A 27,624-nucleotide genomic window follows, 5' to 3' on the forward strand; every position below is an offset into this window, starting at 1 on the left:
GGAACTCCCCAACCCTGAAGAATCTGGGCTGCTGACTGAGGGAGGGAAGTGGAGGCTTAGGCAGGGTTGCTTAGCAAGGTGGGGTCACAAGGGAAGTTAGGGGTCATGGAGAGCTACTAGGGTCTAAAGAAGACAGCAGACAGTTGGGCTTAGAGAGGGCAGTTTTATTGTCTCAGAGGGGCAGGGCTGAGGGAGGGAGCTGACAAGCAACATCCCCCCAGGCCCCAAGGACACACACACTCTATCCTTCCCATGGGCCACGGCTCTGGGAGTGACTCACAGAAGGGAGAGGAGGCTCGAACTGCCCCCAGCCCCCAGGGTTCTCAGGTTAGGGAGTTAGGGAGGAACATGAAAGTGACCACATGCTTCTTAGACACATCAGCGGCTGTAAACACAGGGCTGAGGGGGCCTCCTTGCTCTGGAGGGGGTCTTGGTCCATCCTTGGTGAGGGGTGCCCAGCCCCTTTTCAGGCCTAAGAACAGTCTCTAAGAGGGTCAGGAGAACTGGGCAGCCGCTAGGACAGTGTACTACACCCCGGGCAGGCAGGTGAGCCACAGGCTTGTCACAGACCACACACACACACACACGCGCGCACACACACACACACACACACAGTGCAATTGAGAGCCTCGGGCCAGGACGCTAGAAGATAGGGATGTAGTTGTCGATTTTGGCGCGGTGGCGCTGGGCAATACATTCAGCGATCCACACGATGTTGCGACACTCCTGCTCCTTGAGCTTCACAAAGGCATAGAAGACACCAAAGTGGAACTGGTTCAGGAAGGCCAACTTGTTCAGCTTTACCTGTGGACACAGGAAGATGTGGTATCCAGGTGGCCATGGCCACAGAGTCAGGTCTAAACCACCAGGTTGGCCTCCCTCTGACAAGCAGACCCCACAGACTCACCTCATGCTCAAAGAATCGGTCCTCCAGCGTCTTGTCTCCAGGGTTGCTACCTGCACCCTCGAAGAGCAGCTTGTACTCCTGGCCAGGGGGGTGGGGGAAAGCATGAGCATGAGGGTTCTGGGTGGGTGTGCTTGGTGACAACACGCCCACCCGCTGTCCTGCCAGCTGGGGCACTCACCGGGTAGTAATCGGCCACGTTCTTGACCTGCTCATAGTCATCAGCCCGAGCCAGCTGCGCCAGGCCCTCAGGGTAGAGCCGCCCACAGTGTGGAAAGAGCTTGGCACGGTCCTCTTTGGACAGCTCTGTGCCGAAAGAATTGATGGTGATGATGAAGGCGCGGCGGTCTGCTTCAAACTGTGGAGCCAGTGCACAGGTAAGGAGAGAGGGAGGAAGAAGAAGGCAGTAGCCAGTCAGTTGGCAGAGCCTCCCCAGGCCAGGGCTAGCGGGCACCAGCAGGCAGGAGGGCGGGCAGGCACTCACCTCTAGGATGGGGCACATGGCATCGGCCGTAGTCCCGCCCAGTAGGGTGCAGAACTTGTAGAAGGACTCCAGGTATGCCTGTGCAGAGCATGCAGCTTGCTCAGCACAGGCAAGGAGGCTCTGGAGGGCCAAGCCCTCATAGCTCCCTCCTCCCCTCCCTAGCCCCTTTCAAGGTGGGTACAAGCACACCTATGGATGGGCCAGGGCAGCCCTTACAGCAAAGCCGAACACTTCTGTGAATCAGCCAAGTGGCAGCTGCCCATAGCCTCCCATGCAGGAGTGCCAGGGCAGGGCCCACTGGACTGTCTGCTTCAGCCTACAGTCCCCTTCACCCCCTCATCTCACAGAAGGCTGGGCTCGCAGGGGTCCTCTGACTTCCCCCTGCTGCTCTGCCTTCCTTTTCCCCAAATCTTTCCAAACCTCCCCTTCCTCAGCTTCTGAAAACCAGGTGTGGCTGGATGTGGTGGCTCACGCCTGTAATCCCAGCACTTTGGGAGGCCAAGGTGGGTGGATCACAAGATCAAGAGTTCAAGACCAGCCTGGTCAAGATGGTGAAACCCTGTCTCTACTAAAAATATTAAAAAAATTAGCCAGGCATGGTGGCGGGCGCCTGTAATCCCAGCTACTCGGGAGACTGAGGCAGAGAATTGCTTGAACCCGAGAGGCAGAGGTTGCAGTGAGCTGAGATCATGCCACTGCACTCCAGCCTGGGCGACAGAAAGAGACTCCGTCTCAGAAAAGAAAACAAAACAAAACAGGTGTCCGTGGGCTGGTGAGGAAAGGCCACACCTGAGAGTCCACAGGGATGGCAGGGACTGAGTGACCCGGCCCTCTCTGCCACCCTCCCTTACAGAACACCTCCTCCTCCCATCCTCCAGGCAGTCCCTCAGCATCACACAGCAAGAACAAAATTGTCAGGCCAGTTCCTGCTGAGGGATGGTTATTGCCTACACGGACGTCAGCTGGGCACAGTACAATGGCAGGCACATGGGCTGCCGGCGGGAACAAGCACTCCCTGCCCAGGCAAATTGGATCTGCTGGGCATGAGGAAAGAAGAGGTCAGCCCAGGCCCCAGGTCCCTCCCAACGCTCACTCACAAGAGCAGCCATGCTTCCTCCCAACACCTCTCCATGCCAAGGAAGGTGGATGATCTTACGGGCCCCATGGGGAGCTCCCTTGTAATGGCCAGCCTCCACTTAGGCCTCCCTAGTCCCATCTGCTGGCATGGGCTCAGAGACTCTGGCTCTACAGGCTAGAGATTATTCTTCCAGGTTGCAGGCAAGGGCTGGATGGCATGGAAAGCTTTTCATACTGAGGTCTAAACTCCAAGGTGTGGAGACCTTTCCACCAACTATCAGCCAGCTTGGGCTCACAGGCTTTGCTGGGTGGTGCTCCAAGAGAGATGAGATGAGACCCAGGAGTCTGTGAGCCCAGGTCTGCCCTGGCGAGCAATGCTGGGCAAGCTCGACTCAGGGGAAGGCCTGAGAATGACCTCTGGGATCACGGGAAACAAAAATCTAGGACAGGTCAGGGAGTAAGAAGCCTGGAAGAGAGGGCTGACCCCAGCACAGAGGATCTCAGGGATCAGAGGGCCTGGGTGGCAGAGATAGCTGCCAACCCCTCCCATGGTTTGGTGGTACCTTTCACAGTCCCTCTAGGGGCCTGTCCCCACAGTCACCTCCTTCCCTGTGGCCAGCCAAGCTGGATATGTCAAAAATCCCACAGCCTGCCCCAGTGGGGCCTGCACTTCCTATTTGTGGGGGAACAACTAACCAGGTCTTGGGCTCCATGCCCTGCTACCTACCCAATTGCTTAGCCAATCTGTACCAATCCCAGGAGAGGCTGATCCCAGGGTCAGGGAGGCTGGTGGGACTCTTCTCTGGAGGCTAGGGCAGCTAAAGAAACTGGCAAGATCCCAGCAACCCCAGTACCAAGGTCACCTTCCCACCCCCACCCTGTCCCCTGGAGTCTGCCAGTCCACGGCTGCTGCACCAGCTGCCTACTGTTCCCACCCGCCGGGTGGCTGAGGGTCCACCTAATCTCCCATCTGTGGTCATCGGGCTGGGACATTGCCTGACAGGCTGGCAGTCCTGGCACAAGGCCCACAGCATTGGGTCCATGTTTACGAGCTGGTGCCTGGGTAGCCCTCGCCAGCAACTCCAGCTAGAACCAGTCAGGCCCGGTGAGGGCATGGGTGAGGCTGGCGGACAGCCGCACCCCTCACCCTGTCTCAGGGCAGGGAACCCGGCAACAGGCCAGCTAGGCGCGTGCGTACACACACACACACACACACACACACACAGACACGTATGTTCTCTCTCCCCTCAGCTAACTGGCTGGCCTGTGCCCTATTAGTGGAGTGGGTGAGAGCACTCACTTTTGCAAACAAGCTGAGCCAGGTGTGATCCCTGGCACTGCCAGTGACTTATTATGTGGCTTTAGGCAACCCACCCTACTTCTCTGAGCCTTCAGTTTCCCCATTTTCACATGGGGATAATGACACCTTCCCAGTTCCTAGTGCAGTCCAAAGGATTAAAGAAGCTGACGACCTTCCCACCTCTGGTCTCAGGCCTTCTAATCTGCTCTCCACGTTGTGGCTAGAAGGGGCTTTCTGAGAAGACTCTGCTCTGTTGGAAACCTCCACTGGCTGACCCTGCCCACGGGACTATGTTCAAACTTCTGGCCTTACATTCAAAGCCCTGGGTAACTTGATTCCATGCCTGCCTCTTCTTCTAGACTTCTCCCCTGTCCATCTGGAATGTGTCCTTCCACAGCAAACTGCCTGCAACTTGGCGCATGCTCCATGCTTTCCTTCTGCACGTGTTGGTCCCTTGCCGACACCACTGCAACCTCTAGGCAGGCCCTTCCCCTATCACCAGACCTACAATGTGCTCTGGCCCAGGCCCCTGCAGGGAGATTGGCGGGCCTGGGCTCAGGCTGCAGCCGAATATCAGCCAGCTCGCTCCAACCAGGTCAGGAGAGGACTTTCACCCAATAGACAGTGAGGTCAGCAGGTCCCTTGGCCGGGGTCATCCTCAGCCCCGCTTTGGGGCCTGCCCACCACAGATCCATGTTCCTGACTATAGCCCGTCTGGGGTCCTGGCGCTATGTATAGCTCACTGCCTCACTGCAGCCAGAGCATAGTCTATCCCAAACACCCCTAACCTAACTGGTCTCGGGCTTTTATTTTTTTTAATTTTTAAACCTTCCTCTCCTCTCCGGTCCCCTGGCTCTTTAATCTCTTTGGGCCAGGGTAGCGCTGACCCAGAAATCCTGAGCCCACCTTCTATCTCTAGGGGTTGCCCAGTTTATGCTACAGCCTGGTGGGAGGCAAGAGGTGGGCAGGGGATGAGGACAGTGGGAAACGGCACTGACTCCAAGCTTGGGAACCTATGAGGGACATGAGGACCTGGCTATGCCTCGCCAGGTCCCTCCCCCCACCATAACTGAGCACACTGTTGCCTTTGCTCAAGTGCCTGTCCTTGCTGGCAATAGCTTAGGTAGGGTGGTTCCAGGGTTTACGGCCTGGGTGGTAGCCCATAACCCTCCTGGATGCTAGGGGAGCGGCTGTCCAGGAGCCAGCTGTAACAGGCCAGCGGTGGAGCACCAGTCACTCCTGCTGATTTTATCTGAGCCCGCCACAGGCACTATGGGATAGAGAACCTGTTCCACACAGCCTTGTGCCCAGCATGGGAGCCAGATAAGCCCCTGGGATAGGAGCCTGGCATAGCTGTATCCTGTCCCAGCACCTCACATAAATCACCGCCCTACCACTTCCCACAGCCCCACCCACCGACAGGCCAATCGCCCATGGCTTGTGCGGGGCATTACCTTGTAGAGGGTGTTGCGGATGATCTCAATGTTCATCTCGTCAAGGTCCTGCTCTGAAATGCAGTCCTGGAAAAAAGCCGCTGGGGAGGAAACGTGGTTTGAGGGGTGGGCAGGTGGTCTAGGCCAGAATCTTGATGTTCAACTGCCCTACATGGCACAGAGTACCTGTGCCACAAGGCCCACAGGACTGGGTACTGAGGGGTCCCCAGCCTGGGCTGTTGCCTTGGAAGTGGCAGAAGCAATGCTCTGGGCCATGTACACTGACCTGAGCTTCTCCTGCCTCCTTGCTCCTAAAATTGATTTATAAAGGAGGCAGCTAGCCATAACATGATCTAATCACCGCTGGGGCAGACCCAAGCTCAGACCATGCCAAAGACAGGCTTGCATAAGAGGCCATGACATCCTTCCTTCTGGAGAGGCAGCTGTGGATTCGGGGCCTAACGCCTACTTCTTTACACCCCCCAGGAAGGCCTGGCGCCCACATTTGGAAAACCAGCCTCCTCCTTAGGACAAGTCCAACAGCAGGGTAGGCACAGACCAGTGACCCAGGAGACCACTGTGGGGTTGGAAAGAGAGGCCAGAGCAGGATACAGCACCCTCATCCCCCAAGAGGGCCTACAGACTCACTCGTCTATCTCTTCTTTAAAGACGGAGAAACTGAAGAAGCCACAAACAGCCCAGAACCAGCTCAGAGTTGCTGGGAGAGCCTATGGCAGACAAGGTCAGCAGGTAGGGCTCAGGCCTCTCAGCTCAGAACCTAGTGCAGCTTAGAGGCCTGTGGTTCAACCCTGGTGGCTTCTTGGAAGTGGTACCCCAGGCCCAGGACTCTGGCTATGAGGACACTTAGTGCCTTCTCCTCAGACTCCTAAGCAGGCAGGAACTAGCACTGCCTAAGCAGGGCTCTGCAGGAAGCTCTTAATTCCCCTTCCCTGGCTTCTGACACGGACCTTGCATCCTGCTGGACACTGTCTGACCTGACCCAGGGGACCTGCTCAGTGGAGGGAAGTGACAATGTTTGCTTCGCTCCTCTGCCTCACAGCCAGCCAGCCACTCTGGCTCTGCTCACGTTCCAGCTCGCAGAAGCTCCATAGTCTATAGGAGCTCCCAGGACTCCAAGGGACCTGGGCCTCTCTCTCACTTCTCCATGAGCTCAGCCCTCCTCTGCACTCTGGGAAATCAGACTGCTTCACAAAATGAGACAGTCCCAGTCAGACCCTGGGGGAGCCTGCCTGGCCCAGCAAAACCAACAGGACAGGAGCAGAAGGGGGTGAAGTGAGGAGAGAATGGGAGGAGGAAGTTGAAGGGCAACAAAGGTAAGCAGCAGTATGCAGGTCTCACTTTCTGGCTCAGGGTCATCCCCCAGCAGGTCCACAAATCCCACCCTGATGTGCTGATGCTGACACCACTGCCCACCTCCCATGACCAACACAGCAGCTCACCGAGAGGCGTGTCCACCAGAATGGCATTGTAGAGCTCAGCAGGTGTCTGAGCAATGTTCACGGCCTCCATCTGCTCGAAGCTGCCTAGTGGGTGGCACTTGGGTACAAGCTCAGCAATGGAGCGCTGGTGCAGCGTGCCCGTGATGAGCAGGATCACGTTGTCGATCATGTAACTGTAACTATAGGAGGCAGGCAATAGCAAGGAGCCCATCAGGGTAGGGGCTGGGAAGTCCTGGCACAGCACCATGCCCTTGCCCCCCTGCACAGGTCATCATCCCTTAACAATGTGTGCTGACTCATGGGTGATGCAGATAAGCACCAATGTCTCCTCTCCCTCCCCATGTTCCTCTCAAGCTCCTGACCAACCCCACTGCCAGAGGCCTAGGACAGACACAGCCCCCGCCTTTGGCGGGGTAGGGGATTCATGCCCTGTGAGGGATTAGGACACAAGTTAACTACCCCACAGCATGAACAGTGTTCTAACAGGACACGGGAACTGGGCACAGAAGGTGAGACATGCAGCTCAGCCCAGGGGTGAAGAGTGTGAGAGCCTGGGAAATTAAAGGGCTGGGAGAAGAAAGCGTGTTCTGGGAAGAGGGAACGGCATGTGCAAAGGCCTGGAGGCACTCACTGAGTGACGGATGCATTGGAGGAACTGGCATGGTCAGGACTGGCAGAGGGAGAGAAAAGCGCAGCAGCCGGCAGCACAGGGCTACAGCAGGCGGGGGGCAGAGGCTGGGCCTGGAGGGCCCTGGCTTTGTTTTGAGCACTAGGGATCTATGAGCAGGGTAAGCAGGGGAATTGCCATCCAGTTAGGGTCACTCTGTCCCCCAGTGGGGACAGAAGAGGAAGAGGCAGAGACGGCGAGGGGAGGAAAGGCTGAGGAGTGGAGTGGAGAGAAGCTTCTCCAGGGAAGGCCAGCAAGGAGCCAGTGGGGGTTCTCTGGAGTAAAGGCCCAGGTCAGGCAGACCTGCACAGCCCATGCCAGAATAGAGAGCTGTCCTCTTCCTTTAGGGCCTGAGGCCAGGGCTGGGCATTCACCCAGGATGGCCTGGATAAGACCCAGAGACCTGAACAGGAGGCTGGGTCAGGTCGATCCCAGGTCGAGGCTCTCATCACTCTGCCCTGCAGAAGGCCAGCTCTGTGGGGTGTATGGGCAGCAGAGGGGGCTGTGGAGCTGGGGAGGGGTGGGACTGCCCAGTTCAGACTTGGCAAGGGACAAGGCTCTGCCTACAACCAGCTACAAAGGGGCTGGGGCAGAGAGTTCTGTGTAGTCACCTGTGTGGGGATGCAGTGAAGGGCAGAGAGCCCCAGGCCACAGTTAGGCTGCAGTAGCCACAACTATCCTCCAGTCTGTCACCAGAGATGAACTCAGGGTACAAGGGAGCTAAATGAGGCCTAGGGGAAATTCCTCCAAGGTCAGGGTGAGGCACCTATGGGAGGATAAAAGTTGGGGTGGAGGCTGCTGTTCTGAGCTGGGCACTGAGCACGGGTCTTATCCTAGCTTCTGAGTGAGCCAGACCTAGGCCCCTGCCCTGTGACAGGACCTTGTGCAACCAGTGCTCAGGCTGTCCAGGGAGGACCTTGGTAGGAGGTGAGTTCCCCCATACTGAAGGAAGAAAGGAGGGGAGGTGGCAGCCCAGGGCCCAGGCCTCAGCTCAAAGCTCCCACAGGGCCCTCCAGAAAGGCGGCAGGAGGAGAAGGCCCCAGCTCCTGTCCTGGCCTGACCCCTACTCCCCCTGCTTGCTCTACACTCCCCCTGCTTGCTCTACACTCCCCCAGCTCCCACCCAGCCTGGCGCCCTGCGAAGACCTTTGCTCTCCTGGGCCTGGGGCCAGGCAACTGCCCTCTCTCCGCCCCCAATCTGGCTGGGTCAGCTACAGGATGTGCACTGAGAAGAGACAGTCCCCTAACTCCCAACCATAACTGAGAGCCTCAAGCAAGGCCCACTTGCAGCTGCAAGCCAAGAGGCCCAAATGGACAGCCTCCTGCCCCCAACCCCACAGTGCTGACAGAGTAAGAGACCTCAGAGCTCACCAGAGCTTTGGGCCATGGTCTGCAGCCCCAGCCTGCATCTTTTCTACCCTGGACAGCACATACGCCTCCTGCCTATGAGGCCTCCAACATCTCACATACCCCAGAACCCATGCTGCATATGCGCCACCCCGCAATACTCTAACTGCACCCCATCCAGCCCCAGTGTAGCCTTGGTGCTCCCTGAGACAGCCACCAATCCCCTGCCCCCAAGCTGAAGGATGCTTTTTTATGATCTCACTCCCTTTTGGACGGGAAGAAGGAGAAAAACACACCCAAGGCCCATCTTATCCAAGTGATCCCACAACCACTAGCATTACCAGCCCCACTGTCAGAGCAGATAAGGCCCAGAGAAGGCCAGCACCAGGCCCTATCACACCACAAAGCAGAGGAGCTCCCTGCCCCCATGGCCAGTGTCCACACACCTCCACCCATGGCCAGGGCCCCCTGCCTGGCTCTACACACCCCACCTAGTCTCATTTTCTCAGAGGGATCCCCACCAGCCAGTTTCCTCTTTTTCAACCTCCCACTCCTTGTGTCCCCCGCTCAGGGCATCTGTTTATGTGGGGGAAATGCTGAGCCTAGTAAAGGCCACTCACAATCACACCACCCCAGCCCCTTCAAGGCCCTCTTCAAACCCAAGCCAGGCCAATCGTGGGTGATCCTGTGCCAGGCCCAGCACTTTCCTTCCCGGGCTGGCTATAAGCTTGTTGCTGCTGCAGCCCTGTTTTTCTCTCTTGCCCAGTGAGGGGCAGAATCCTCTTTTTCAGGAGATGAGAGGCAGGACAGGCCTGGCAGAGATGAGGCTGGCACAGCAGTCTGCCTTTCTCCCAAGGCTGAGGCCTTCGGCAGACAGGGAAATCCTCTTCCTCCTTGCCTGGCCTAAGCAGCTGCCTCCCTGCCCCCAGAAAGCCACTCCACCATTCCTCCCCTCATTTGGCCTCAATAGGAGGGAATAAGGTTCCAGCTGGTCAGTGTCTCCCTCCAGGGGAAGACAGCTGGGGAGTGGAGGGCCGGCTGCCCGCCAGGCCAAAGAGGCCCTTGTGGGGTGGGGGTGGGGCCATCTGTATTCCTCTGCCCAGAGGCCCTCCCTTGCCCTGTGCCTTCAAAACTCAGTTTGGGTCCACAGACCTCTTAGTTTGGAGTTGAGGAAGCCACTTCCTCCAAGAAGCCTTCAGAGTCCCTAGCCAACCAACCCTGCCCCTCTGCTGTGCCCTTTGGTGCCACCTGCTGGAACAATATGGCTTCTCAACCCTGGGGGGCTGGTCTGGTGCTGGTGAGGCAGCCATGATGCCTGGGTACCCCTGCCAGCCTGTCCACTGCAGTCCCCAGCAGGGGCTCGGGTGAGCTGCTAGTGACAGTATCTGTACTCAGTCACATCTGGGTCCTAAAGAGCCCTGTGCAGGGTGGAAAGTGAACAGAAATATCACTGTTTCTGAGCCCTGTCCATGCCCTCAGCATACCACCTCTCAAGACTTAGTTTCTCTTCCATATCAAGATAAGTGAGGGCCAGCCATGGTGGCTCACACCAGTAATCCCCGCACTTTGAGAGGCAGAGGTGGGAGGATCTCTTAGCACAGGAGTTTGAGGACAGCCTGGGCAACATAGCAAGACCTCATTTTTATTAAAAAATCAAAAAAATTAGCCACGTGTGGTGGCATGCACTTGTAATCCCAGATACTTGGAAGGCTGAGGCAGGAGGATCACTTGAGCCCAGGAGATCAAGGCTGCAGTGAGCTATGATCATGCCACTGCACTCCAGCCTGGGCAACAAGCAAGATCCTACCTCAAAAAATAAAATAAATAGAAGATGAGGGCGGGTGCGGTGGCTCACGTCTGTTATCCCAGCACTTTGGGAGGCCAAGGCAGGTGGATCACTTGAGGTCAGGAGTTTGAGACCACCCTGGCCAACAAGGCGAAACCCCGTCTCTACTAAAAATACAAAAATTAGCCAGGTGTGGTGGCACGCGCCTGTAATCCCAGCTGCTCTGGAGGCTGAGGCAGGAGACTCACTTGAACCTGGGAAGCGGAGCTTGCAGTGAGCGAGAATGTGCCACTACACTCCAGCCTGTGTGACAAAGTGAAACTCCATCTCAAAAAAAAAAAAGAGAATAAGAGAATATGAGTGAGGTGTGGCTCCAACAGAGATAATGAGCTCTAACCTGCTCATAAAAGTCCTGCCTCTCCCCGAGGCACAGTTGGGTCCTTCCACCTGGTCTGAGCCTTCTGGGCCTCATGGAGCTCCTGCATGCTTGACCCCAGGCCCAGGAAAAGAGTGGCAGTGCTGGCACTTCTTCAAGGCAGGAGCCAGGTCTAGCCCAGGACCCTGAAACCACAGCAGGCCTACAGCCCCCAACTGCAGAGTCCTGCCACGGACCCAGAAACAGTGACTGTAGATAGCAAAGACAGGAACTGGCCAGGGGAGTGGGGGCCAGAGGAACCTGATGCCCCTCTGTGACCAAGCAGGGCCCCAAGGTTGGGGTGACAGGTCCTGGAGAAAATCACAGATGTGCTGACAGGCTCATTAGGCATTTGAGGCCACTGTCCTGGGACAAAGCCTCTTTCCAGTTGCCCACTCCAGGCTGGTGGCACTGAGGCCCCTGACACAAGAGAAATATGGGCTCTCAGATCCCCCAGGTGGTTCAGGTTACCCATGCCCAGGCTCTGCCAATGGGCACCTGGGCTAGGCCCCCTCCAGGGAGGCTCACTCATTCAAAGACAAAGGCCTTTAAAGCCCACCTGGGACTCCCCAGAGGCCACACTCACTCCTCCCACAAGTCTCTCAGCTTCTCTTCCAGGACCGACTCTCTCAAGGGAAAACATCATGGAATGGCCCAGATCAAAGTCCCCTCCAAGGTCAAAAAATCCTGACAGACACTATCCCAAGTCTCACAGCAAGGTAATGACTGGGCTTGGGCACAGTGACATAACAACATGTTAGTGGCATGAAACTGAGCCAGATCCTCTCAAGAGCACATGACGACAGTCTACTTTAGGGGCCCTATCTCAATCAGGCTGTCAGCCCCATGCCAGACAGCTGCCTCTTTTCCAGCCACCTACTCTCTCCAGTGGCCTTTCTATCCCCACCTGATCCTGGAGTCCTCCCAACGCTGTGAAGCCACCTGTGAACCCCAGTTCCATTTGCTAAAGCTGCTCACAGTCCTCTCCAGGCACTGTCTATACTATCACTGGTACCACCCCACTGCATCCAGCCATCTCCCTCCCAGCCCCAGGCCTGACCCAGACCAGGTACTGGTTATATGTGCAGCTGAAGGCTGGCCAGGACCTACAAAAGCAGTGGACACTGTCTCACACGGAAGGACAGAGGCAGCCTCAGCCAGCTCCCGCTTTCATCACCTCCTGGCAGAAGCCTGCTCCAGCCAGCCTGGGGCAGCTCCAGAAGCAACTAAGAGGCCCTGAGGGATGGAGCTAAGGTGAACTCTGTGATGGTCCCGACCTCTGTCCCCAGCTGGGCCAACTTTGTGGGCAGTCAGGGCACTGTTCTCTCAGGTCTTCACACCCAGGACGGGGCCTCTCACTGATGCTTCTACTACCTGGAGGACTGTACTCTCCTCTCTGGCTACATTCCTCTGGGTTTTCTAGGGTAGCTTCCTCCTTCCCAGAGTGGGCACCACACCTGGAGGCTGTTGTGTGGGGCACAGAGCCAGGTGCACCATGCTCGCTACTCAGGACATGTATAGTTCCCTCAACCTAAAAACCCCCTATTCCAATGCTTCCTTTAAATGCTTTTCCCCTCAGCCACACTAGCCACCTCCTCAGGGAAGCCAATCGTGAGCCCCAGCCTGGGGGAGCTCAGGCCTCTATGGAAGACTTCACCCCCTCCTGCAGCACTCCACACACACACTGGGGATGACCTGCTGGGACAGAGTGGAGAAGGGAGAGTGGCCAGAGAGGTAGGAGTTAAGTCAGAGAGGCATCATGGGAGCAAAGAAATAGCTAGGTGACTGGGGGCTGGACACTGCAGAGTGGTCACACCTGGAGTGAAGGTGTGGGTCAGGGGTGGCTTTAGCCAGGGCCTTGTGGTGGAGTGATGGGACTGTTGAAAGCTCAAGGGATGAGGGAAAATGAGAGAACAGACAGTGAATGTAAAAGTTTAGGTCCCCTGAGATGGTTTTTAACTATTTGAGCTTGCTTAGATACTGAAGAGAAGAATTTGGAAAGGAAGGTGCCTGCACGGACAGGAATGCAGATGAGTGGCCACTCAGCATCCAGGGAGTAAGGTGAGGGCACTCAGAACATTGGTGGAAGGATCCAAGAGAAAAGGAAGGGCGCTTCTGCCATTGGAATGGGCTTCAGGGGTGGGGGACAGAAGCAGCACTGGGAGGTATACGGGTTTCTACTGTCTTTGTGAAGAAGGTGGGCCATCTGCCCAAGAGGAGGCTGGGGGCAGGAGAGCAACAGTATAAGATGGGAAGGTGGTCTTTGCAGTGCTGGTGGGGTCTGCAGGGTGCTGAGTAGGTAAAGCCAGAGTCTGCCAGGCAGAAACAAGCTGAGGCTGGCTAAGAGGGTGAGTATGCATGCCTGGCAGCAAGGATGACCCCCCCTCCCCCAAGGCTGGCTTCCCCAGCTTTCCTCCCCGCAGTGGAGGTAGGGGGAGGGTGGCTCCAGACTGGAGGCTGCTGGGATTCCTCCAGGGCTGGGGGGCTGCCAGCCGGGTGGGACCATGAGTTGGGCGGCCAAGAGAGCTGCGGATGTTGGCAGAAAAGTGCTCGAATGATGGACCAGGGAACCTCAGCTGGGGAGGGCGGGAAATGAAGACAGAAGGGGTAGCAGGGGAGGAAGCAAGGCCTAGTGTCCTGCTGAGTCCGGAACCCGTGTCCCACAAGGGACTGAGAGTGGGCTGGAGGGCCAGAAGGCTGTGGGTAGAGAGGGTGCCTGATTCAGCAATTTCAGGGGTGGAGCAGTTCCAGGTGGTGACATGGGCCTGGGCAGCCATCAGTGGGGGTGGCTGAAGTGCAGAGCAGAGGAGGAAAGGTGCAGGTCATTGGAGATGACTAGGTCATGGACCAAGCAGACACAGGACCTGATGGGCTGACACGTGACTGCTGAGCTCCTGAGTGAGGGCAGGAGTGAGTGGCTGGTAGGACTGTAAGCCACAATCACCCATGAATGGAAGGGATGGGAAGCGGCAGATTCGGAGAGCCTGCCACAGGACAGAACTTGGCTGCTTTAAGCACCCTTGGTGCTTGCAGCCAACCTCTAGCAAAGAGCTGGCAGTTGTGCGGCCTCAGTCACGCTCAGACCCCTCTCCAGTTTCATGGCCTGGCAGGCTAAGACCAAGACAGGCCAAAGGCTAGCTGCACAGGCAGGTGGGCCGGTGGGCAGAGGGATGGGTGATATCTACCCTCTGACCATGGACATGGGGTCAGGCCTCCTCCGGCCGGCCTAGCTGGCAAGGCCAGAACATTCACCAGGAAGCTAAAGCAGCCTTGTGCAAACAAGTCTCAGGCTGGGCTCTGGCAATAAATGTACTGCTTCCTGGTATGTCCTCAGCTCTGGCTTTGCAGCAAGGAACACAGAGACCCAGGCCAGGGAATGATCAACAGATGGGGAGCTGCAATGTGACCCCTAATGTGGCACCACAAGAGATACCCCATTACCAGCCTCCTGCCCCAGTAGGTCCATGTTGGCATACTTTGATGGAGGCCAGGGCAGCAAGGAGGCTCTCAGGGAAGGAGGTCTGTGGCCAGGAGAGGGCCTGCTTCCTAGCTTGGGCATGTTCCCTGGCCCTTCAGGTGTCCCAGCCTGTGACTCCTGCCTGAGAATGGAGCCCTTTGGCTGCAGCACTTCCTTGAGCAAGTGGATCCTGGGCAAGTGGCTCCTAACTGCAGGGGATAAGAATCAGGCCAGGCAGCAGGCATCTAACTCTGTCTCTGCAGGGACAAGTGGGGCAGGTGTGCCAGGTCCCAAGGAGGACGGTGGAGGCACCATAATCAGGGAATGGTAAAAGCTAGACAATACTCAGAGAGTTCAGGGAAATGCTTCACATACTGCACACTCACATTCTGCCAATGCAGGGTACTCTCCTAGACGCTAGCTGCCGAGCATGCCTCTGCTCACCACCCCTATGGGGCAGCCACCTAGACTGGGGCTATTTCTTTGTCCACCAGGACCTGGCTCATGGCTCTTGGGACATCCCTGCAAAGGGACCCTCTCTACTTTCCTATGTCCACAGACATACATGGCCAGCAGAGACTGCCCAGTCCAGATGCCCTCCCCAAGCCTGCAGATCCCAAGGTCCTTTCCTCCACTCAGTTTCTCCAGGAGCGTGATGAAGGCAGAGCTGTGCCCAAGCGTCAGACAACGACGAAGCTGGGGCAGCCAAGGGTCATATGAATGGGGGCCTGCCTACCTGAGTTCCTGAGGGCTTGTGTCAGAACTGAGAAAGGCAGCTAGACGTTCAGCCTGCTCCCCAACTGTACTCCGACCCAATCTCCCTGAGACCCAGGGCCATGGTCAGAGCAGACAGAGAATGGGCCTAAGACCTTGGCCTTTCAGAGCTCTGTCCATCGCCTGACACCTGACCCCTGGCATGGGGAGTGGGGCCTGGTGAGTGTTTTGTTTGGGTGCTGTAGGGTAAGAAAAAGGGCTCCCACCTTCCCAGGTTTCCCTACCCTAGTCTATGTGATTGAGGGAAGAGGCTTCATCCAGCACTACTGCGTGGGACACTTTTGCCTGCCCACCATATCTTCAGGCAGTAGTGAACATGCTGGTGACCCCACTTTATAGGTGGTGGCCTGGAGGTCCAGCGTTGTTGAATGATCACGCACACAATCAGGGAGGACTCTGAAAGCAGGGCCCCGTGACAGCTGGCCTGACAGAGCTGTCCTTAGCTCTGACAGCTGACGTAGGCACGAAGGCAGCTGGCCTAAGCCACACTGGGGCCGGCTCCTGCAGGTGTAACTATCCTGCCCAGGTAAGAGGAGAAGGCGCCACAAGGCACACTCACGTAATGAAGTCTAGGAAGCTGGCGAGTGGCTCATAGGCGTGGTTCCTCATGTGGCGGAACTCCACCACCATCTTCTCCTTGAGCCGGTCATCGATGACTGACACCGTCAGAGGTGATGCCTCGTTGGCCAGGAAGTTACCATAATCAGTGCTCTGCAGATGCAGTTTCAAGTCTGAAACCCAAGGGTAGGGGGTGAGGGCTAGCCTTGCTGGGCCTCCCCAAGGGTCCCAAGTCCCCATTCCCACCCCGATCAGCCCCAGTTCTCCCCTGCAGTTGTGTCCCACTACTACCCTGACCTCCATCTCCCTGTTGGCTCAGGGCCTACCACAGGGCAATCAGCTAAGGCCCTGGAGATGCACCAGATCTTTGGGACACAATCCAGGACATGGGGCCCCAAAGTTCGAGCATAAGAGGAATAGTTCCTCCCCAACATGATCAGAAAGCCTGGGAAACTCCAATCCACAACCCAGTCTTTGAGGCCTTTCTGTATGCTAAGCTGTAGGCTGGCCCTAACCTAGAGCAGCTAAGTCCTGAGTCCTGCACTCCAGGGCCTCAGGGTCAGAGGGGCAAGCCAACATACCCCGAGGCAGACACGAGGCACATGAAATACAGAAGATGCCTAAAGCTGTGGAGTGGAGTGGAGAGGGCACCAAAGATCAGACTGAGAAGATGAGAAGGCCACAAAAGGCTGGGCCACAGCAAAGGGCAGGGGCAAGAAAGTATAAAGGAAACAGCCAGGAGGAGGGTGTGAGTGACAAGTGGCCTTCAGGGCAAATGAGTGGCACGCAGGGGAGGTGAGGCTGACAGGAAAGACTAAGCATCCCTTCAGAGTGGCCGGAGGCAGGTACACCAATCCTGAGGGCTCTCCTGAGCATTCAGAGATGGCCTGAGGGAAAAGGAAAGAGAGGCAGAGCAGAAGGGCCCGGGGGAAGCAGGCCAGGGAAGAGGCAGTGGGATCCTGATGAGAACCTAACAACAGTCTCCCACAGTGTTTTGTTTTGTTTTTGTTTAGAGATGGCATCTTCCTATGTTCCCAGGCTGAACTTGAACTCCTAGGCTCAAGCGGTCCTCTGGCCTCAGCCTCCCAAGTAGCTGGGACTATAGGCATGTGCTAGCTAGAGTGATCTTTTTAAAATACAAGGCAGACCATGCCATTCATTGGCCTTAAACTCTCCCCTACTCCTACTTCACTCAGAAAGGGAGCCCCTTCCAGAGCCTTCATGTGGTGGTCCCACTATCCCCGCTCTACCTCTCTGATTTAGGTCCTGCGGTTCCCCCATGCTCACTATCCACAGCCATGTCCCCACCTCAGGGCCCTTCCCTGTCCCCTGGCCTGAAAATGGAGCTGTCTCCCTCCCTTCCTTCAGATCTTTCCTCTCACACCCCCTCTTCAGAGGCTTCTCCACCAGCCCATCACTGTCCCTTCACTTGTGTTATTCTTCTCAGCAGTACTTATCCCACCCGATACAGGACACAGAAGCTCCCTTGGGACAGTACCAAGGGCAGTGGCTGAGGAGAGACCCAGGCACATGTTGGTGGAGGCTGGCTTGGAAGACTACATGCCTCTCCGTCCCCTGGGGAGGCTGCCCAGGGGATCAAAGGCGGAGCTGCACTTGGGACCACCTCCACACGCTGTCCTGGCCACGGCCTCCCCAGGTGTCTTTGAGGCTCAGGAGACCATGCTATCCTGGGTTGTTTAGAGAGGGAGGGAAGTGAGGCATATAACCCTCTACAGGCTTAGGGGACCCCGGTGATGCCCCTCCTGCTGTACTCCATCAGGAGAAGACAGCCCCAACCTGGAGTCAGGCATGCTAAAAGAGAGATGGAAGACAGCATGTTGAAGGTAGGGGTATGCACAGGTCTCTGGAATGGACGCCTTCCACCTGTATCTCCAGGGGCCTGGTGGCAGGCTGCACTCATGACCTCTGTGGCTCCTGGGTACTCATGGAGTGAACTTCAACCTCCAGAGGCCTGCAGGAGACACCACCTGCTACCTTCACCGTCACTCTGCAATTGACTACTACTTTCCTCCCATGGCCACCCAAAAGGGCATAAGAGAGCCAGGCAGGGCAGGCAGAAGCCACTAGCCCCTGTTCTGCTCTGTGGACCCCAATGCCTTTTTGCCTGGGAGATGTGCACTCTCCTACATCCTTACTCCAGGCTGTCTGCAATGAGCCCCTGCCCTGGGATCTCTTCTCCCACATCCTTACCACATCTAACCAAGTCCTAGCTACTCCTAGAGTAAGGCATGGGTGAGAAAAGGTGCTTTGCTCAGTAAACTTGGGTGGTTGCAGTATTTCATTCCCCATTTAGTTGTTAACTGTTCTTAACTGTAATTGATGGTCATTGCTGAAATAATATATTGCCTGTATTTCTACCTCTACAAGTGGGTTTCATGTGCTAGATTTTAATATCCTTGAGCTTGGGCAAGTGTGCAAGCCTCTTTTTTTTGGTTTTGTTTTTTGTTTTTTGTTTTTGTTTTTGTTTTTTTTTGAGACAGAATCTCGCTCTGTTGCCCAGGCTGGAGTGCAGTGACAAAATCTCGGCTCACTACAACCTCTGCCTCTTGGGTTTGAACGATTCTCCTGCCTCAGCCTCCTGAGTAGCTGGGACTACAGGCGCATGCCACCATGTCTGGCTAATTTTTTTTTAATTTTTAGTAGAGACAGGGTTTCACTATGTTGGCCAGGCTGGTCTCGAACTCCTGACCTTGTGATCCGCCCACCTCAGCCTCCCAAAGTGCTAGGATTACAGGCATGAGCCATGTGTGCAAGTCTTTTTAAAAGAAACATGGTTTATTTGTACAAAACTGAAAGATTGTTAATGCCCCTGATGTGGTTTTTGTGGATGTGAAATGGTGAGAATATTAACTGGTTCCTTTTACTGTGGTATTAAAATGAAGCCTTCTTAATTTATCAAAGTCACGTTCATGCTCTGATTTTATATACTTGGGGTTCTGGCCCAGGCCCAGCAAGTGCTGAAATCTCCACTAGGGAAAGCTGCAAAGTGGATGGCAGCTGGGAGCCAGGACTGGAATACAGTTCTCTGGGTCAGACCCAGGCACTGGTGAGGCAGTTGCCAGACCAAACCTGTCTGCTTATTCACACAGCCACTGCAGCCAGCCAGGAGCCCTTCTCAGGCCAGGAGACTTCTTCCTTTTCAGCTATAGCCTGGGCCTAGAGGCCAGGCCAGATGTACAGGGTGAGCTCCAGGGAAAAACTCAGTCCTTTGGGTGGTGGCACTCCTGCCAGTGACTCTACTATTCCCCGAGACTGGGAGTCTGGACCCCAGTCTGGCCTCCTGATCCCTCCCCTCCAAAGCACCAGGGGCTGGACCTCACCCGGGCATCTGTGTACACACTGCTCTTCCAGGCCCTGGCACAGGCTGCTGGGAGGCTTCCCCAAGTGAGCTGTCACCTCCCACTCAGGATCCTCATTAGCTCTCAAGCAGCGTGAAACTTCCTCTGCTCCAGCCTCCCACTTTGCTCCACATGGCTTCTCTCCCTAGCTCAGCAACTTCCCCACTGCCAAGCACCTTTCCACTCCCCAGGCCTCCATGACTCTCTATCCAACACCTGGCACTGGTCGGGGGTAGTCCCCTCATCCCAACATGAGGGGAAGCGGGCAACCCAGATCCACTCTAACTGGAAACACATGGGCTGTACAGTGTACTCAGCCCCATGCCAGGAGCAACCTGTGTGCCGGACCTCTCAGCCATGCCCATTTCAGCCTCAGGAACAGAAATCAGACAGAACATGAAACCTGTCCAGAGTCCCAAAGCTGGGGCGTAGAGGGGCTGGGAGGTGCAGCAGGCCTGAGGGATTCTGTCTATCCCCAGATCTGGTCTCCTCCTCTCCTCCCCACTCTGCACCTCCTTTACTGCTCTCTTCCCCAGTCCTTGACCCAGGACAGGCTTTTCAGATATGGACTCAGCTGTCCAGACGGATTTCAGTCCCAGATGACCTGGCAGGTGGTGGCAGAGGGGTGGGAGAAGACAGGGCATGCCTTCTTCCCCTCCTCGGAGGCAGCCTGGACACTCACTGCTCACCTGACAGGCATGGACCGTCAGCACTGTCACTGGACTGTCATCACTCAGGGACAAGTCCCTCTGGCATCCCTTGTGGCACCATCCATTCCTAGAGAAGCCAGGAATGTGTGCACATGAATGAGGGGGCAAAGCCAAGCAGCAGGCTCTCTTCTGCAGGCCCCCCACTCCTGGACTTAGCACGGGCCTCCAAGCAAACACCCCTGTGCCTTGGCTGCTGCATTCTGCTGACGCTGCATCTGGGGAAGCCACGGCTCCAAGCACTGCTGGAACGCAGGCGGCCGGGTGGTTTCTGCTGGCGTTTGTCAGATCAGAGCAAACCCGGGAGACTCTACTGAGAATCCTGCCCAAGGCCTGAGGAGTCTTCCCTACCAGGAAACTTATTTTTTAAAAGCCCCCAGGGATGATGTCAAAGGGCCGTTCCAGACCACTTTCCCTGGCCAAACCCCACATCTCCCTGTGACCCAGGGAAGGGGGACAGCCTGTCAGCCAAGAAGGCGACTTAGAGGAGGAGGCCTACTGAACCCTCAGCTCACCCATGAGGAGACCACACAGGGCTTCTAAACCAACTCCGACCCTGTTGGAGAAACCTGGCTCCCAGACCCAGTGGCTGGCAGCCCCAAGCCCTAAGACGGTACCGGTCAGGGCTAGGAGAAGGCTGGTTGGGATGCTCCCTCCTCCCCAGCTTCCTGCTCTCTCTGAGGGATGCGGAGGAGGGGATGTGACTGGGAGGGGACGTGACTGGGAGCAGGATCTAAGCACAGAAGGAGAGGCCTGGAACTTGTTGAGAGCTTCGTGGGAGACCTGGCCACCCAGCCCTGGCCCAGCCCCTGAGGGCAGCCAAGGACGGCAGGGGCTCTGGGAAGCCAGGGGTTAGTTCTGCTCTGGGCCTTGGGCTCAGCAGTCTAGCAGCCTGACAGCCTCGGTGATGGCCACTGAGAGGCCCAGACGTGCCTGGCCGAGGCATGAGCAAGCAGTGTTCTGGCTAGCACAGACTCGGGGGACTGCTCTGGTCTACCCACAAGCCCAGCTGTCTACCCCAAATCCTCCCATCCATGGCCCAACACCAGGAATGTCTGGCCAGCTTGTGATCTCCCACAGTAAAAGACTTCCTTGGAGGCCGATTTCTCATGTTCAAGAAGATGCTGCTGCTCTCAGAAGTTCTCTCTGCTGTCTGACCTAAACCCCAACTCAGAAGCAGCAGACCAACTCAGTCTCCCGGTGTCTCCAGCCTTCCCTCAGGCCTAGGCTTGCTCCTCAGTCTGCACCCCGGGACGTTCCCACACCTCCTCTGTGTCCCACATTCTTGTCCCCATGTTCAGATGACTCTCCCTCCAACTCCTTCTCCTGGCACTACTCAGGCCTTCTGCCCTATATCTTGGCTCCCTACTCCCAAGTCCACTCTCCACACCATCAACAGAATGAAGTCCTCCAAATCAAATGGCTTGCTGTCACCTTCACCTAGCAGTCCATGTAGCCCTGGAGCTGGAGCTCTGCCCTCCACCACAGCCTGGGAGGCCCCGTGCCCTCAGCCCTAGCATTACCTCAGCCCTTGACTGGTCTAACAGTGCTACTTGCTGGCCAGAGTGACCTTCCTGTGATCTCTGCTCCAGCAAGTGCTCCAGGGAAGTCCACAGGCTGCTGGAGAGAGAAGCCCTTAAAGTGCAGGAAATAGTGCTGCTTTCTCAGGCCCATGGAGAGGCTGGGTTGGGAAGACACACCCCCAGCCTGGAAAGTGAGAATCCCTGCCCTCCCGCCTCCACAGGCCGGCCCTGTCCACCCTGAGGTTGCCTGTGTCAAGGACCATTGCCCTGGTTCCAGCAGGGGTAGCTGAGGTCTTTGAAGAGGCCTGAGAAGGTTGCAGCCTAAGACCCACCTGGCATGGCTGCCCCTCTCAGGGGTCGCCAGGCTGCACCAGACTCAGGCTGGTCACATAGTGGGCCCCAGCTGGCACCCCTGACTATCACCCTAGCCCTTGATTAGTAAGAGGGCATAGGACACTCAGCCTGCCCAGTGCTTTCTGCTCTCTGTGTGACAAAGTATGGGTTTGGCAGCCAGCATCAGACAGGCCTTGAGAGGTGGCAGCTGGGCAGCCCTGCCCCTGCCCACTTCCTGAAACTTTTCCCAGATCCTGCCAACCCAGAAGGGGATCTTTCAGCCTCTCCAGGGCTCCCAGGGTCAGATGGCACACAGCCTTTTCAGCTCCCAGGCCTCTGCAGTTCCTCCCCAAGGGCCACAGGGAGGCAGAAAGGAGGGTCCTGGCCCATGCCAGGGGGTTGGTCCCACATGCCCCTGGGCCCAGTAGGCATGGAGGCAGCCCCTGGCCAGCACACTAGGCGGGGCAGCCCCGCTCGAGGCTCTCCCGTGGCCTCATGGCCGGCCCATGGAGGGGTCTTGCTGGCCAGCTGGCCACGGCAGAGTGTGAGAGGACAGTGTGTTCCCAGACTTTACTTCTGCTTTTCCAGAGGTCACTCAGTGAGGCTCTCCTGGGGAGCTCAGGGGTTTTCAGGAATTGAGGCCCATTGAATGGAACCAGATGTGAGAACATGCTCCCTAGACTCTGGTGTGCCCACATTGCCATTCTCTGCAAGGGTGGCAGAGCCTTACAGCCTGTTCTACCACTCCCCTGGCCTTGCTGAGAAGTCTGCTTCAAAGGGACTGGACCTGGGCTCTACCTCCAATGCTACAACTTCTACTGGCTCAAAGTAGGAAAACTCAGACAGATGGACTGATGTGGACAGATGGCCAGGCTGGTGGCCCAACAAAGCGAGAGCTGCCCTGCCCCTCCTCGGTGAATGTGCTGAGCCTGACCTACTCCCTAGGCTCAGGGGTGGGAGGAGACCTTTTTTTTCATATCAGCTCCAAAGCAGATGTGTGCACTGCCTGGCTAGATCTGCAGGGTCAGAGCACCACATCTGGAACTCTCAGTGTGGGAGCCACAGCACGGAAACCATTAACCCTGGGTTTACCTGGGGCCTGCAGCACAGTATGAGTGTCCTCTTCAGCCCCCAGGCCTCTGCCAGGGCCCTTTGCAGGCTCTCTGTGAACCTCACGTAACACCAATTGACTGAGTAACCCCAAGTTCCAACACTTCCTATCAAATGCCAGCTTTCCCCCCTCCCCTCTATGCCACCTGCTATTCCCCATCCAGAGCCTTGGCACTACCACCCTCAACTGGGGTGTCCATGGCACCTTTCCCTGGCCAGTGCAGGCCCACCCATCACCTATCAGCTGACCTATCCCACAGTCCCGGCCCCCTCTGCAGATCCATTTTGCCAGATCACTGGCTTCATGACATCATTCCTTAGGCAGCTGAGTAGGACAGGGGAGAAAGAAACTGGGGTTCAGAGCCTCAAGGACCTGGGTTCAAATCCTGTCTACCCAAATTGGCCCTAAAACACTTGTGGAATCTCTCTGGAACCAGGCCCCTGGCTAGTCACCGGGTAACAGATTCTGCAGTGCCAGCCTCCCAGGGCACTGCATGGACACTGAGCAAAGGCAGTGGTTTACAGAAAGCTGAGCACAGCATACCATAGTCCATTTCTCCTGGTTAACACCATGAGCCCAGCAGTGTGTAGCCTTGACTTTAGGCTGTTGCTTAGGCTGTCCTACTAAGTTCTGTACAGAATGTACCTGTTCCTCCTCTCCATGGTCTGTCCCAACCCTTTCCCAGGCCTCTAGCATGTCCTCTTCCCTGTCATAAAGCCTGCAGGGGACCTTGTACAGTATGAGCATGCTAACACTCTGCTATCTCTTCTGCGGAAAGAGAAACAGGGCTGGCTCAAGATCCGGGGCTCCTGTCCCCAAACCTACATCTCATCTATCAGCAAGATCATAGAGAGCTCTGAGCAGCCCCAGCAACCTGGATAGAGAGAGGCAAGGACAGAACGCTGCACCACCCACCACACCCTGAGTTGCCCTGAGGGTCTTGGAAGCAGGCAGGAGGTAGTATAGCCAAGGGCAGCTCTTGCTTCACGGGAAACCTCTGGGCTGGCAGGCCAGCAGTCTTGGGAAGAACCTGGAGTCTCTTGCTGGCACGGTCACATGCAAGTTACTAGGTTTCAGGTGGCTGAGGCAGAGCTCCTGCAGGGAAAGGACGGTAAATTCTCCTTCCTCGGTCCCTGGACCCACATTTTGTTTCATGTTAGAGGTTTTTCAGTGAGGTGAGGCACTCACAGTAGAGGAATGGGGCCAATCTGCAGAGATGGTCCAGCTGACACCAGGCGCCAGTGGCACCGACCACTAGCAACATCAGACACAGGGATCAAATGGGAGAGTCACCTCCCAAGTCCAGGAAGCAAAAGGATGTCTGCCCTGGGTTCATCACCCCACTCCCTGCTCTGAGACAGGTGGCAGGTGGTGGCAGAGACATATTTAATTACCCTCATACTCTCAGGAACACCTTGTCCCTGTGGCTGGGAGGATGAAAGCATTTCTCACATCCTAGGAGGAAGTCAACTCATTTGACAGTCAGGAGGGTGCCAGGCAGGCGACAGTCCCATGTGCCAAAGGGAGGGGCACAACTGGTTACTGCTGCACCCAGGGCAAGTTCCAAGAAGCTCTCCTCTGACTGAGTGGAGATCCACCTGGACAGCCCCTCACCAGGCCGTCCCCACCCAGGCCCGAAGGCTCCATGGGACTGACATGTCCCAGGAGACACAGGGCTTGCAGGGCAGCTTCCCTATGTTCCCTGGCCACAGCCCAGCCTGAGAATCAGACAACCTAGCCTCACTCTGGGAGGTGGGGGCCACACCTTCCTCTGTTGATGCCCTGCACTTTGACCGAAGTGAGCTCTTTCTTCTCCAGGTTTGCCACCACAGTTACAGAACCTGCAGGTTGGAGTGGATCTGGAGCTGTGAAGAAGAGCTTCTTTTCATTTTCCCAAAGATGTGAGTTTGCCTGGGCATAAGTAAGAGATAAACTGGTCTGGCCTGGCCAGATGCCAGGTAGCCCAAGGAAGGCCAGTTATGGCAATGTGCTGTGCTCAAAAGCTGGCTGAGGCTGGGTATGGTGGCTCACACCTATAATCCCAGCATTTTGGAAGGCCAAGGTGGGGGAATCACTTGACCCCAGGGAGTTTGAGACCAGCCTGGGCAACATAGTGAGACCCAGTCTCCACAAAAAATAAAACAAAATGAGCCCAGCGCGGTGGTGTGTGCCTGTAGTCTCAGCTACCTGGGAGGCTAAGGTGGGAGGATGGCTTGAGTCTGAGAGGTTGAGGCTGCAGTGAGCCAAGATCATGCCACTGCACTCCAGCCTGGGAGACAGAGGAAGACTCTGTTTCAAAAAAAAAAAAAAAAAAAACCTGGAACATGCCCTTGTCTAGCTTCTGGGTCTGCTGGCCTGCACCACCTAAGCAATCCTGTCAGCTCTTGATGCTGGGCTCCTGTTCCACATGCACAGCCATCTTAGGAAGGAGATGAAGGAAAGTTGGGGCTCACTCAGGTAGAGGTGGAGGGGATTTCTAGGGCTCCCTAGAGGCAGCTATTCTCAGTGAGAATAAGCAAGTCAGGCTGGATCCTGGCTGGAGCATCCTACCAGTTCCATGGTGCCCAGAGCCAGCCCGAAGGAGAAAAGTAGGAAATACTAACTTTGCTTTGACCTAGGCCCTGTGTTTGGGCTTGTGGGATCAAACCTCATCTGGGGCTGTGAACTCACGTACTGTCAGCATAAAGTCCCATTCCCTGTGGCTCATGGAAACTGGACAGAGGCTGGGCATGGTGGCTCACGCCTGTAATCCCAGCACTTTGAGAGGCTGAGGTGGGAGGATCACTTGAGCCCAGAAGCTCAAGACCAGCCTGAGCAACACAGAGAGAGTCTGTCTCTACAAAAAATACAAAAATTAGCCAGGTGTGGTAGCACGTGCTTGTGGTCCCAACTACTCAAAAGGCTAAGGCGAGAGGATCACTTGAGCCCAGGAGGTCAAGACTACAGTATTCGTGCCACTGCCCTCCAGCCTAGGTGACAGAATGAGACCCTTTCAAGAAAGAAATTAAAAAAAAAAGAAAGAGGGAGGGAGGCAGGAAGGAGGAGAGGAAAAAAGCAAAGAAAAAGAAAAGAGAAGAAAAAAGAAACTGGTCAGAGTAGCCCAGGCCAGAGGTAGAGTTAATCCATCCCATACTTTCGCCTGGCAGAGCCAAGAGGCTTGGTCCAGGCAAGAAGATGGCAGAAGCAGTAACTATACAAGCTAGTCCAGTACAGCACCCCCAGGACCCCACCCACCCTTCCTTTCAGCCCTCCCCTCAGCGGCCCTGCTCAAGGGCCTCGTGGGACAGTTGTGGGGGCAACAGTAACATGCCAGAGTGAGCCAGTGCTGTGAACCTGGGCTGGCCCCTGGGAGGGACATGGTCACCTGCTTGACCACACAGTGGAAGCCAGGTCCAAATGACTGAAGCCACTGGGGCAGGTGGGAGGCATGGAGCCTGCGCGGATACTTAAGGGTAACATTCCAGGACCCTGTGCTCCCCCAGGCCTTGTGATATGGTATCTAGCCTGAAGCGTAAAGGGTTGGGGGCGGGGGGAAAACAGGCAGAGCCGAACCCATGACCTGGCAGCCTCAGGGCCCTGTGTGCTGCGTCATGGATTGCAGCTCATCTGTATTCATCAGCTGCCAACCCTTCAAGTTCCAAGCTAAATCCCATGTGGCAAGGCCTGAGGGAAAGACAAGGGCCCCAGAAGCAGGGTCCTTTTTGCATGACTACCACTTCCTGAGTTGGGGGTCCGTTCATAGAGATATAGTCCAGGCATTCTTGAGTGAACAAATGAAAGAATAGATAAAGGGGAAAAAAAAATCGAAGAACGTAGAGTGATTGGACAGGAACTGCCAAGACAGATGTCAGGAGACCATAATTACACCCTTAGGCCTCACCTTGGACCCAGCTTCCCAGATGAAGAGAGCTGGATAACGGTACCTCCAGGTTCCTGTCCAGCTATGACACTGTTCTAGCCTAGTCAGGCCCAGACCACATTGACTCCCTGCAACCCAGCCCCTGAGGTCATTCAGGGGCTCTAGGTGAGACCCCTGGCCTGGATACCCATGGAGCAGCCTCAGAAGAACTGATGACAACTGCAGGGGAGACCCTGGGGCTGTGGAGCCTCTGAGGGACAGGGACAGGCGGTAAAGGCTGAGTTTCAGATGACTCCTCAGAGGGGAAAGCCCCATCCACCAGCCAAGCACGAAAGCCTCTGTTGAGGTCAAGGCCTGCAAACCACTGCCTGAGCATCCAAAGGGGGGCAAGGTCTGGGCAAATGCCCAGGGCCAGGCCAGAGCTGGCCAGGAAAGCAGTCTCTAGCACCAGTCAGGGATGCTCCTCCATATATTCCTTTCCCTTGCCATCAATCTGATCAGCGGTCCTCAGGACCACCCACATTCACACAGGGGCAACCCCAGCCCTGCCCCTTGTGCATACTCCTTGGTCCTTCAGGGGAGTTGCTAGGTTTGGACACACAGAGCAGGTGCCCAGGCCACACAGCAGCAGCCTAGCCTACTAAAGCAGCCTTCGGGGCCTTGACTTTCCTGCCTTTGAAAAGGAGGAAGACCAACATTCTAGGGCAGAATAGATTTTTTAAAACATCAGCCAAGGAGTAGATGTTGGATGAGGCAGATGCCAGGGAGGCCAATGGAGAGGCCTCCAAACTGCAGTACAGGGTAGGAGAGAGTTGTCAATCAACTGATAACCCATTGCCAGCCTGACCATGTGGACCTGCAGTGCTTACGTGGTGTTCAGGGTGCCTGGTTCGGCCATCTCCCGGAGTCACCCTGCATACATGTACCTATACATGCCACATACATCCTACATGCCCCTCAGAGGGAGTGCCAAATGAGGTTAAGAGAGAAAAGTTCATCCTCTGTCCTGAAGACAAATTTTCCCTCTCCTGGAGGGGCCAGGGTGGCAGGACAAGAGTGGTGACAACCTAG

The 27,624-nt window shown here is 56.2% G+C and overlaps 1 protein-coding gene across 1 annotated transcript in view; it reads right to left on the minus strand.

Moving 5' to 3' along the window:
- Positions 1-149: 149 nt before the first annotated feature.
- Positions 150-27,624, minus strand: part of LOC105491422 (ATPase H+ transporting V0 subunit d1) — a 43,997-nt gene continuing 16,522 nt past the window's right edge. The window contains exons 2-8 of the mRNA XM_011757826.2: positions 15,663-15,834; positions 6,659-6,837; positions 5,220-5,299; positions 1,389-1,466; positions 1,086-1,262; positions 908-985; positions 150-804 (exon numbers count right to left, since the gene is read on the minus strand). Coding sequence (XP_011756128.1) covers positions 643-804; positions 908-985; positions 1,086-1,262; positions 1,389-1,466; positions 5,220-5,299; positions 6,659-6,837; positions 15,663-15,834 — 926 coding nt within the window. The 3' untranslated portion in view covers positions 150-642. The remainder of the gene's footprint in view (positions 805-907; positions 986-1,085; positions 1,263-1,388; positions 1,467-5,219; positions 5,300-6,658; positions 6,838-15,662; positions 15,835-27,624) is intronic.

The sequence above is a fragment of the Macaca nemestrina genome, chromosome 18 (genome assembly GCF_043159975.1).
Source record: "Macaca nemestrina isolate mMacNem1 chromosome 18, mMacNem.hap1, whole genome shotgun sequence".
NCBI lineage: Eukaryota > Metazoa > Chordata > Mammalia > Primates > Cercopithecidae > Macaca > Macaca nemestrina.